This window comes from Athene noctua, chromosome 1 (assembly GCF_965140245.1).
Source record: "Athene noctua chromosome 1, bAthNoc1.hap1.1, whole genome shotgun sequence".
Lineage (NCBI taxonomy): Eukaryota > Metazoa > Chordata > Aves > Strigiformes > Strigidae > Athene > Athene noctua.
In genome coordinates, this window is record NC_134037.1 from 120,498,731 (window position 1) to 120,511,114 (window position 12,384).

General features: G+C 34.7%; 1 protein-coding gene across 7 annotated transcripts in view; it reads right to left on the reverse strand.

Annotated features, from left to right (window-relative positions):
• USP34 (ubiquitin specific peptidase 34) overlaps positions 1-12,384 on the reverse strand; it is a 138,781-nt gene that overhangs the window by 18,669 nt on the left and 107,728 nt on the right. For all 7 annotated transcript variants that reach the window (XM_074910564.1, XM_074910481.1, XM_074910832.1 and 4 more), the window contains 15 exons: positions 11,903-11,956; positions 11,712-11,807; positions 10,043-10,107; positions 9,871-9,946; positions 9,720-9,767; positions 8,966-9,031; positions 7,377-7,457; positions 6,052-6,137; positions 4,700-4,868; positions 4,541-4,615; positions 3,827-3,978; positions 3,390-3,438; positions 3,177-3,281; positions 3,009-3,053; positions 1,478-1,582 (listed from right to left, as the gene is read on the reverse strand). In XM_074910564.1, the coding sequence (XP_074766665.1) occupies positions 1,478-1,582; positions 3,009-3,053; positions 3,177-3,281; positions 3,390-3,438; positions 3,827-3,978; positions 4,541-4,615; positions 4,700-4,868; positions 6,052-6,137; positions 7,377-7,457; positions 8,966-9,031; positions 9,720-9,767; positions 9,871-9,946; positions 10,043-10,107; positions 11,712-11,807; positions 11,903-11,956 (1,272 nt within the window). The remainder of the gene's footprint in view (positions 1-1,477; positions 1,583-3,008; positions 3,054-3,176; positions 3,282-3,389; positions 3,439-3,826; positions 3,979-4,540; positions 4,616-4,699; positions 4,869-6,051; positions 6,138-7,376; positions 7,458-8,965; positions 9,032-9,719; positions 9,768-9,870; positions 9,947-10,042; positions 10,108-11,711; positions 11,808-11,902; positions 11,957-12,384) is intronic.

The following is a 12,384-nucleotide window of genomic DNA, read 5'->3' on the forward strand; positions in this document are numbered from 1 at the left end:
CAACTTCTAGAAACTGGAGGGGCTGCAAAAGTAGGTTCTACACCCTAAATCTGTCTATGCATTAACTACTGGGCCTCTCATCCCTGCCTATGCAACGTGTATCTCCAGTCAAGGGAAGGATAATGTCACTGGCAACAGCAGAGACTGAGCTGATGACCTGTACTGCTAAAACCTTGGCTTTACAACAGAAACCTGTCACTGACTTGCTTCATCTGTAGGTTCAGTTTGTGTAGTAAGAATAAGGAGGGAAATTAAAAAAAAAAATTTTAAAAAAAGGATTGCTTAAGCGGTCACATACCTAAACTGTGTGGCTGACCAAGACATGAAGCACAGACACTTACTACGTGCCACAACTTGCAGATTGTCATAGGAAGTTTAACTACAAAACCTCTCTTGGAAAGGTTTCCTTATTGCTGAGAAAAATTCATAACCTACCACTTCCCCGTATACAGAAAGCAGCTAAGATGTTATTCTTGACCTTGAGATCTGCTGATTGAACTCCCTTTGCCTGAGGTACAGCAGTTACAGCTAATTCACGTCCCTATCAGACACCCAGCAAACACCTTCCCAGACTACCTAGTGGTTCCTAGCCTCTAAGTGCTCCTAGCCAGGAGTAAAACACTTTTGAACAGCAATCCATATTCTATCCCACAGTGTTTCAGTGGGTAGGACAGGTCTGGTTTTACCACAGCTCTCAATTCTGCACAGTAATAATCTTCTACAAACCCCAGCCCCACTTTTGAAGTAGTATTAAAGGGAATGAACGTTCAACAGCTTGTCCTGTACAGTCTTCAGTCTGGACACACTGTTCTTAGTTACAAAGACAGTAAATTGTAATGGGAACTCAAAGAACAGTTTGCTAAAGTGAAAACTTGAAATTCCTAATCTATTGCTCAGGTCAAGGAATTTATCCCTGTGCCAACTTGGTTAAAAAGTCTCTTTCTTGCTTTAGAAATGCAACGAAGAATGCTCCTGCACCACAGCAATTATCCACTAGATTCAATTTAGTGCTATTTTATGGGATAAAAATTTAATGAATATTTTACAGAGGAGAAAAAAAAAATCAAACAAATATTCAAAGAACAAGCACATTATGGACAAAAAAGCCCTAACACACGATGGGCCCTGAAACATTTTATAGTCCTTGCAAAAGGATAACTGAGAAAAGTAAGTGGAATTTGACTAGAAGAATCATTCTAAACCCTTATTATGAATCAATTTTTCATTGAACTCAAATTTAAAGTTACACTGAAATACTGGTTAACCAGAATGCTGTTAAAATAACATTAAAAGTTAGAGCAGAAGTTTTAAATGTCTATTAGCTGTTGTGGTTTACTTGGAAGAGAAAGAGTCATTTTAAAAAATAATGAATTGATGCAGCAAGGATGACAATCAAATGTAAAACCCTTTCATAGACATAAAAGAACGAACAAGAGAAAGACAATTTATAGCTTCTGTTTTCTTTTACATGTTGTACCTCCCATATCCTCTGCAGAATGTAAGAAGCAAAGGGTGGCATTCCTGGAGGTCCACCAGCAAATTCCATCAGCATGGTCAACAATTTGAAAAAAGGATTGGCTGCCTGTAATGCAAAAAAATAAAAATATCCACTTCGATCTATTTCCTTTAATCCACTGAGTTTTTGAGAGACTTAAAAAAAAAAAACCACCAACAAGTATTTGCATAAAAATATATTTCTATGAACTTCTGACATGAACATTTGTATTAATTTAATCCCTTATTATTTAATCTCTAAACAAGGCACACACATATATATATATATACACACGTACCTTAATTCTATTGTATCCACATGTGGATACAGTAAAATCAAGCCACTTTTTATAGCTAGTGCAAGGCAACATGATCATACTAGATTGGATCAGTCTAGTAGAAGTATACAGTTACAAGGAAATAACAGTACACATTCAGACATCATTCCGAACAAAGCAGGGAAAAAATCATCAAGCTGTACAGTCTGGAAAAATTCATCCAATTATGCTGTTTTACATATATAAAACATATCACTGTCTCAGATAAACTATTATTTTAATGTATTTGCATAACATGTAACATGGCTCCTAAAAAGATTATCCAAAAGCATCCCATTTTGAGGGTTTAGACTGATCATTATTATTCTCTGATTCTGTGATGACTGGCATACTGTTTTCCTCTGAAATCGCCAACATTTCTACTCTAACATGTTGGATCTAATATGATTTTTTTTTTTTTAAGTTTGCTAAGACTCACACAGTTTTTAACAATGCTTCAGTAAAGCGGTTACTACTATTATATTTTTTGTACCTCACAAAAATGTCTCTGGTGCACGTGTATATGTGCAAAGCCAAAAAAGCATCAAAATGTCGCAAATGTTAGCATGACAGGAGGGAAAGTAGACTGTCATCTGATAGTGCCCATTCTATCACACAAAGCAAAGCTGTCATGAGAATGATTTAGTATGTGCTTCTTTTCCAACCACGATCATGCCTCCTCTGCTAGACATGCCCTAAATTTTTTCTGATTATTTTTTCTTTTCTGACAGCACTATACAAAAACATCCTTGTGTGAGCATACACTTTTCCACTCTGTATATATTTTTCACGTGGAATCCATTTGGAACTCTCAGTATTTTTGTCATTACCAGGGCAAGAATTGATTCTGACCGAGAAATGTGTTTGCATGCACAGAACTGCAAAATAGTGCCCCAAAACTTGAACAACCAGACAATAATTACATATCTCCACTTAGTCTAGCATACATGTTTTATTGTTACCAATTTTTTAAAAAAATTCATATAGATGGAGAATCTAGAAATATGTTACTGCATACCAGATTTCTGCTTTAGAAAACTTAATATACAGTGTAGTTAAGACTTCATTTAATGTCACAAAAACTTCCATGGATCATCTTCCATGCAATATTTTTGATTAGCAAAGGATTACTGAAGTAATTTAAAACAGAAAATATTAATACAAATTATTTAATATACAGGTAGTATGTTTACATACCTCAGGAGTCAACTTTGCTATAGATGTGAAAAGCATGGACACAATCTTAAAAACAAAAGAAACAAAACTCACTTAGACTTGTGCTTATTCAGTTAAAATAATAAAAATCACTCCATTACACTTATTAGATAAGATTTGCAACAAATAGCTATAGCTTCTGATACTTACATGTTCTGCGAGTCGATTATTGTACCGACACAAACTGAAAATGAGGTTGCAAGTTTGCCTGATGTTGATACCATCACGGATATGTTGAAACAAAAAAGGAAAACCCTGCAACAAATAAAAGTTAGATATTTGTGTGCTGTCTACAATTACATATGTACACATATATACATGCATTTTTTCTGAGGTTTATACAGTCACATTTAAATGAATTACCTTTCCTCCTGTCAATGCTGCCATGTCATTTTGTGACAAAGTCAAATGCCTAAAATACAAAAAACCTTTATCATTTTACTTCAGAGATTATTAAGTGAGGTTGAGGAGAAACAAAGGACTGAGTGTTAGCTTATTTTCTTCGGTATCACAATACACAAGAAAAAATAAAAGGTATGGACACATAAACCAAACAAAACCAATAAATATTTTGTACTTAGACCAAATAAAAAAGGAAATCCAAATGTGGGCCACTGAACATGTTCAAGGATTCAGCCTGAGTCTTTTGTCTGGTCAACAATGAAAAAACATTTATCTTTTAAATAGTTAAAAATTTAACGGGCCCTTATACAAGCTCATTCATGCTATTAAAAAAATCTCTAATTCCTGTCTGAACTAGCTTAGATTAGAATTGACTCTGGATTTTCAGAAGCTCTTGCCTTTCTGAGCGAGACTGTTCAACTAGGAGAGCAATCAGGGCAATCATCTTTTCAAGTGCAGCAGGTCTGTATTTTTCTTCTGCCAGAGAGAGTATATCTTCCTCTTCCTCCTCTTCCTCCCCTTCTTCCTCAGAAAGCACTTCAACCTGTGGCTGAAGGAAAAAACAGTAATTTCAATGTGGACATTTGGAGCCTTAATTTCAAAGAGCCTGTAGACGGTTTTGCATATCTTCTGTCCTCTCTTTTATTCAAAACAACTTAATAAACTTGAATGACTCAAACCGGGTAAATATCTAATCACCTGATTGTCATCTTGAAGCATTCATTTTGCGTAAGCTAAACTGGACGTACAAATGCAAAAACTAGGCTGGTTGAAGTCACTACACAGCTGGATAGGGTGGTCTAGTTAATAAAAATGCAAGTAAATTTACAAGTTTAAGCAACCAATTGTTACCATTAACAGGATGATGAGGGCAACTTTAATTGCTTCTACTTAGTATCTATTTTTATACTAAATAGAAAACTCTGATTTATAGCAAAGCCAATTCAGCATCTTTTTCAAGTATTATATTCACTAAACCATTGAAAAAAAATTGTAGGAGTGAAGCAATTTTAATGTAACAGCTGAAAGATGGTTCAAGAGACACAGCACTAATGATCACATGCGTAAAATATAAAAGACTAGTTCTCACTATACAAGTTATTTGAACTTACATTTTCAGGTCCTTTAGTTCCCATGTAGAAATGGACCATTGTCGATATGGCTTGCAGTGAAAGCAAGAACTGGCTCTGAAATAGGTAGATATCGAATTACTGGAAAATACACACACACATATACGTACCTAATTCCCCAAACTACAAGGCTATACTTACTTCCTCTTCTCCCATTTTGGCAAATTCGTAAAGAAAGGCAAAATATTCCGTGAGGTGTTTACTGTGAGGCTTAACACCATGCTCCATGATTGACAAGAGTGTCTTCACAAAGCGTGTTACGCAAGAGCGACTGCCGATGTCTTCCACAGGACCATCCATGTCATCCGAACTGAAAACAAAACCCAGTTTAGGTATTTCACACAATACATGGAGCATAAAATCATCTTGAACTGGTCTAAAAAAAAAAAAAAAATCAGAACAACTTACAGTTTTCTACTCTGTCCTACTATCATACTCAGACCTCTAACAGTTTGTCTTGTGCCAAGCACAGCCTAGATAACAACAAGGCTTAACATAAGGGAGCAGACATCACTCAAAACATTGAAAAGTTAATAAAATCGGTGCTTTGAATCAAGATTCTAGTCAGGGAAAGAATTCTTAGAAAAGAATACCCCCACAGTATTAGGGGATCTGATACTTAAGAGCATCTTCTCAATTTGCATTCAAATTTCCTGAGTTTGAAGAAAGAATGCTGTTCCAGCTCATGGTACGTAAGGAAAGGCAGTCTCCTAAACACACACACAGGACCCTGACAGGACAGAGAACCTGCACTTTCAACCTTATTCCTCCGCTGAAAGTTGGATCTTATCACTGAACAGAACAAGTGACAGTGTCTTTTAAAGTAAGGCTTCCAGAGAAAATTAAAATCTATTTTTTGCCACGAAAATGCTATCTTCAAGTCTTGAATTTTGTTATGGCAGTACAGTTATTACAAACTCTGCCATTTTTGCTCTGGAAAAAAGCTAGCATCAAGATCACAAGGTTAATGCAAGAGATGAAAGAAAAACCACTTTCTTCCTCTTCTCATTATGTATTAAAAAGAATATTTCATAATTGGAGACAGTGTGACACTTTTCTTGATAATTAGCAGAACAAAATAGAATCCAATACGGGCTTTTTTTACTTTTTGACAAAACCTGTGATTTAGCTACATGACAGAGGACTAGACTCTCGTCTCCAACCTCTTTTACTGGATGTACTAATTAAAGTTCACACCTATATGCTGCCTCTGGATCCAATTTACAATGTGTAAGTAGTGAGATTTACGCTATGCTGAAAACCTATTCTAAGGGAACAAATGTTTCAAACAATTATCTTTAGACGCTGGCTTTTCCAGCCACAATGGTATTTTAAAATAAATCACGAGTATTTTGGGTAGAATAATAAAGAACAACTAAAATAGTACTATTTTAGGTTTACAAGACCGTGTTGAATAATTCATTAAAAAAAAAAAAAAAGCAGTTGCTGTAATGCATGTAATAAACAGGAGTTTTCAGGTGGTGTTATTTTACCAGTCTTCCATTCCTGGCTGGAGATAAAGGTGTGCATGCACTGGCCTCAGTCTCTGTATCACATGAATACACAAACGCTGGAACATCTGCAAATGCACAAGTAAATGAACTCCACATGTTCATTCTTCTACAGAAATCTCAATACATATTTTCTAAGCAAAGACTGTTCTCCAAGTACTACTTCCAGCCCTATGTGATTTCAGAGGTAAAGCTGAGATTGAGATGCCCACATTCCATTTCTTAGTGTACTGACACATTGTATTTGAACAGATTTAGTCAAACCTGGTTTTATAAACAGATCTGATGGAGGAACCCTAAACAACCAGATTTTAATATTGGTGTGCACTGTACACTACTGACACCTGACTTAAGACTGCTGCTCCTAAACATTATTTTTTCTTCAATCTCAATTTTCTGAAACGTTTAAAGATATTTTTTGCAAGATTTTTCTGTTTTGCCTCTGGTTGTAACAATTTATGTGAAAAATTTAAGGAAATTCCTTCCAATAATTTTAAATTTATAAAACATTCTTCAAGGATTAGAGCTCTGCCTAAGATCTTGTATAGAGTACTCCCATGAAATATATTCCCTTAATAACAGGTTGCATACAGAAACCATGTATGGTTCTGTACAAAGACGTTACTTCAATAATCAGAAAAGTTAAACCAATTGAAGGGTTCAGGTGAGATAAAGCACTTGCTGAAGTTTTTACTAAAGTTTTTACCTAAATGACCTGCACAGAAAGTATAAAGTGAAACTATTAATAGTATTTGTATCTGTGAATATTCAAGTGCTACCAATGTCGGGCTTTTTCAATTTTAAACATTTCAGAAAAGGGTATTAACAAAATTTTGTGGCATGATGTTATAAAATTAGATCTATCTACAAAACCCAAAGGCAGCTGTTTAGAAGTGAAGCTTTCCATTAGGAGTACTGAATGTACAGATTATTTTTTCTTTTCTGAATGTGCTTCTTGATGCATTATTGTTGAACCAATTCAGAAGAAAAAACATTTTTAATACAAAGTGTCCAAATTTGTAGAGATCATGTGGGAGTTGCAGAAATATTAATTTCTATCTCTTGTGACGATTTGTGATCCTAACTGTACAACTACGGCACTGTAGTGATATTGATTTTGTGTCAAACAACAATAATGCTCCCATGGCCAAATATTTTCTCTAAATCAGATGCAAGAGTAGAAGAGAGTAAGATAATTACAGCTATTAATAGAAACTTCCACGATCACTGTATGTGTCATAATAATTGTCCGTTTCTGTTCATGGGTCAAGTAGTCACTTGACTTAAAAGGAACATTTTTTTCTTACCTGTCTCACAATCTGATTGGGACACTTTATTAGAATCTGCATTGGCCACCAATCATCATCAGCCATACGATCCAAAAACCACTGCAGAAGATACATACTTTGTTAGTTTTGTTCCAAACTTGCTCTAGTCCAATCTTCTTTTTGCATGATATTAAAGTCTGAAGAGAAATTGATGTTACTATTATTAAAGAATAAGTAAGAATTAATCCAAGGGAAATCTAAATGTCTTCCGTGCATGGCAAGAAAGGAATAAAGATCAATAGCAGTAAAAAGATCAATAGCATTAAACATCAATATAAATTTATATCCAGTATCTTCTTATCTCTGGGTTCTGGAAAGACACGCTTATCCTGAAAAGTTATGTCAACAGAATAAAAAATGATGCTTACAATGAAGCATAAGCTGAAGAATCTTATAGAACAGGGATAGGCTTAAACAAGAATGTAGTTCCTGAGTTAGTTCTCTTTTGCATTTTAAAATGTGGAAAAGCCTTACTATCTCCAGAGTCGGAAAATGTATAAAAATAACAGAGAATGACTCATTCAAAGTTAGGAGTCAGCAAATACTACAGCTGAGTATTCCGACTCCACAAATTTTCTTTTATGCACAAGGAAAGACGGCTTAAGGAATCCAAGTTGTTGTTATTTTTATTTTAATTGTACTTGAGTATTTTTTACTATATTAAACGTCTTCACTCATTTTAAGCATCTTAGGACTATACCATACTAACAAAATTATCATCAATGTTATGTAATAATTTAACAACCTAGAAGAAATTTGTAGAATGAATTTAATTCATTTGTACTGAATAAGGTCTAACACAGGTTACAGTAAGTATTGAGGTCTTTTTAGATTCAAATTATCACAGAAAGTCTATCACGAACTTTCCTTCGGTATCTCAAAACTGTTATTGCCAATACCACAGTGAATTCTTTGTCTATGGTTTCTCAGTCCCTCTCCACTATGTCCCAGACTCTCTTCAGGTAGCATCCTGAAAATTTTTATGTAAAAAACATTCCTCCATTTTGATCTCCTCCTTCTAGGAGCTTTCAGGCTTTCTAGACATTGGGTACAAGATCCTCAGCTTCACAAGCAAGGCACTATATAAATTTTGTTTTCATCAAAGTCTAAAATTAGCTGGTTTTACTCCCCTTCTAAGATTCTTCATTGCACCACAGCCTTTTACCTCACTGCCCTCCTCCCTTGGATTCAGCTCCAGTCCCTGCCATTCCAGTCCCTAAACATTAGTCTGTCCTTCCGTTTCTCTTGGGTGATTTCATCTAAACACCTCTTAATTACACAAATCCAAATGTAATAATCAAATAAAGAGGTTGTGACACTGAATGTCTTCTATGCTAGTGACAAAATTATCTTGGCCTGTGGTCTCACCATAGGCTTCTGAAAAGAAAAGTCAAGTCATTCCCCAGAATCTGCAGTATTCAGAGAGGAAGAATTTAATCTCACAGTGCACAAATATGCCAAATACAGTAGTTCATAGTCCAAAATATTCCAGGGATACGAACCTCCAGGAAAGTTAAACAATATATAGAAAGTTGGTTTGTACTTTGCTGAGTTCCTAAGTCACTTACTTCACAAGCTGCCTGACTGTTATTAAACTGTTTAGTTAACAGTTCAATCCACTGAAGCATTGTAGGCTGTAAAAAGAAATACAGAAAAAACACTATAACTTAAAATAATAAATTGCAACTTAATCTTTAAACATTTCTAAATGGTCAGTTAGAACACTGAATTTTAAGAATACAGTTACAAATACTAAACACTTTATGAACTAGTAATATGTTGCACCTACATAAAAATAACAGTACATACGTTGAAAATAACACCATTGGACTACTTGCCCCATTACACGTTATTACATATTCTTACTAGTCCCAGACAATCTAGAATTGCCACTATAGATAAGGAAGAATTAAAATCTGACTGACAATAAGAATGTTTCAGATAGAACAGACCTTTCTTGCTGTCCATGTTAGTATCTAGAACTTAAAAATTGATGAGCACAACTGCTGCTTAGCAGTAAACACTCCCCTCTACATCAGGCTTTAACAAAATCATCCAAAATCATTCAAGAATTTTCAAATTAAAAGAACACAAGATCCGTTGTTCCTGATGCCATTGCTGTGGCTAGAATCAGGACTTGCATTTTTTTCCATTGTGCAGTGTTTACTATAATTGTGTTAAATTACACTCTTTAAACATTAACTTTGTATCATCTACGGTACTTAATTCATCTCCAAATCACACTTTTAAAATAAAGTGCAGACATACATTTCACTATATTCATGCAGTTACTGAATGAGAATTTACAAGTAAATAGAATACCTTTTCCTTTGAATGAATAAATGTCTCTAGTACAAAGGAAGTGCTTAACTGGAAAAAAAAAAATATTGTACCATTAATTATAGAATGCCTGAATTAAAATGCAAACAAGGTAAAATTTAAAATAAGCATGATATAATTTTGAGGTACTTACCTTTGCTGTCATCAAGGAAACCGCTTTTGGATCTGGTAGTGTGCTTGGGATGCTACTACACAACTGCCACATAAACCTAGAGTCAGTAATTTTATTTGTTAATTAAAATAAATAATGAAAATCTGCAAGAAGAAAAGAAGTATTAATATTACACTTTTCAAGAAAAACTTACCCAAAATATGTATGTTCAAAAATGTTCTTGTCTTGAAGAAACTGCATGTTATCATGCCATATCCACTGAAGAAAAAATGCTAACATCAGATACAAGAAAGCAGTTTATTTCACTACATAAGCATAATTTCATGAATATTTAAACGCTTGCCATGGCTAAGAAAACAGATTTTTTTCCTTATGTAATATTATTTCTGGAAGCATTTTCTTTATTTTAAAGGATTTGCTCAAAGTTGTTTTATTCATACTACAGCGGATATTAGTTTTGCCTGCCATATGACTGCAGAACAGAGCTCAGAATGAACCTCCTCCTTCTTCTGTTATCTCTTTTTTAAAACTTAGTTACTCAAATTTTTAGGCTGAGACTTTGACAAATGGTTCAACATGTTAACAAAGAATCACAGTTTAGTGTAGTAACTTAAAAAGGCAGAAAAACTCTCTACACTCAGAGTTTCACTGAGATCCATTAGACTCTCCAGCAGCCTAGCTGGGTATGTCTAAAGGTTGGAGCTCTGACCCAAAAGCCTCATGAGCTCTGTGAACTTACACTAAATTGTTGAAGAGTAAGATTTGACTCTCCATCATTAACCACGAAAGCATTTCATGACAGGTGCCCCTGTTCCTCTCTCCAAAATCACGTTTTAAACCAAATCTGTTTGTAGCATTTTTCACATAACAATAGCTTAGAAGTTTAAAAATAATAATAGATTTTGTCAGAGTTAAGACTGAGAAGACTAAAGTGCACAATCTTGATTTGCTGGCTAGGGATGAAGTATCTTTTTAAATTAAGAACCTAACATGTGACAGATGATAAAGCAATACTTCTGGCCAGAAGGAGCAGGGAAACTGGCTTTTTCAGGTGATGAAAAGGTAGAAATACGTCTTACAAATCCTATACTGAAGATATATCCAGGACAGTGAGATTCCTAGCGAAATATTCTGCTCCTGTGTGATACCTTTTCCAGTTCCTCAGACCATATGTGGCTTAAATAGTATCTTTACATAAATAGCCAGGTATCCTAAGAGCAGACAGCCGTCATCATGGAGAACAGGGAGATGTAGCTGTTACTGGGTTTTGTTTCATCTACCCCTTGTACTAACACCTGGGCTACTCCATGACTATGGGGAGGAAGGGATTCTTCTCTTACTGATGCTCCCCATCATAAACACAAATAGTCACAATCCTACAGTGCTTTCCCTTAAAATTTCACAACTCACTAGCAGACATGAACACAAACATCTTGAGTGGTTCTCTTATTCTGTCCCCCACTCAAAGCAGTAAGTTGCTGGGAAATCAAGGATGAAAAGGATGGTGGTTAATGAAAATACTTCTTGTCATATTGCAACTGTTTAGAAAATATTGAGAAGCACTCAAAACAGCTAAGCAAACAGTGCTCTACCATTTTTTTACAATTAGGAAGCAGAATGATTCAGATATCTGAATTAAAAGATACAGGACAGAATGAGAAAACGTCTAAAATTTACATACAGTGGAAATCTTAATTTACTTCCTATCATGTAACATTCTGCCAAGGAAGACAGCTAAATGAAAGGATTGTCATCTTACTGATTTAAATTCTATTTGTTTTCCTATCTTTATTCAGACTCCCTATATGTTTAGGACTTTCTGCAGTATTTTAAAATCAGTGTTAAAACAAATCAACTTGTACCTCCAGCAATTCTGATGAAACATCAAATTTGTAGTCTTTGCCATTTTCCTCCTCTGGTTCCATCCGTTTATAAAACAGCATGTAAGCACTGTGTGTCTTTAAGAAAAAAACATCTGTATAATTTTTGCTTTGAGAGATAAATCATGAAAGTAGAAAAATAATCATGTAACAGGTGTTTGGAAGAGAAATACCTTTTCAAAGGAGAAGTCCATAAATTTATCAGTAACAGAATCATAAGTTTTTGTCTGTCAAAAAGAAAGTAAAACCATTAATTACAAGCTTTTTAAAGAGCTTGGTTATTGACAGTTTGAGGTAAATGTGCAAGCAAACTATTTCAGGACATTTACGGAGAGGCTGCTAATTTATTTCTTGCTCAAAGTAGTCCTCTTACCTTTTTTCTTCTACAGTGGCCTATTCTGATTTTTCACAATTGCTATGCAATATTGTGACCTCTATCTCATGCAATTTCCTGTCTTGTCCATCTCATTGGCACCTCTTCTTTTTAGGTACCTAAAGGTATTTCATCCATTTGGCAAACAAAATATTTTTTGGCTTAATTTCTGCATATTCCTTTTATCAGACAAGAGGATTTTTCTTATTCACAGGACTGTTTTAGTAAGGCATCGCACTATTAATAATGTGTTTCATATAATGATTTATAATGATAAAAATG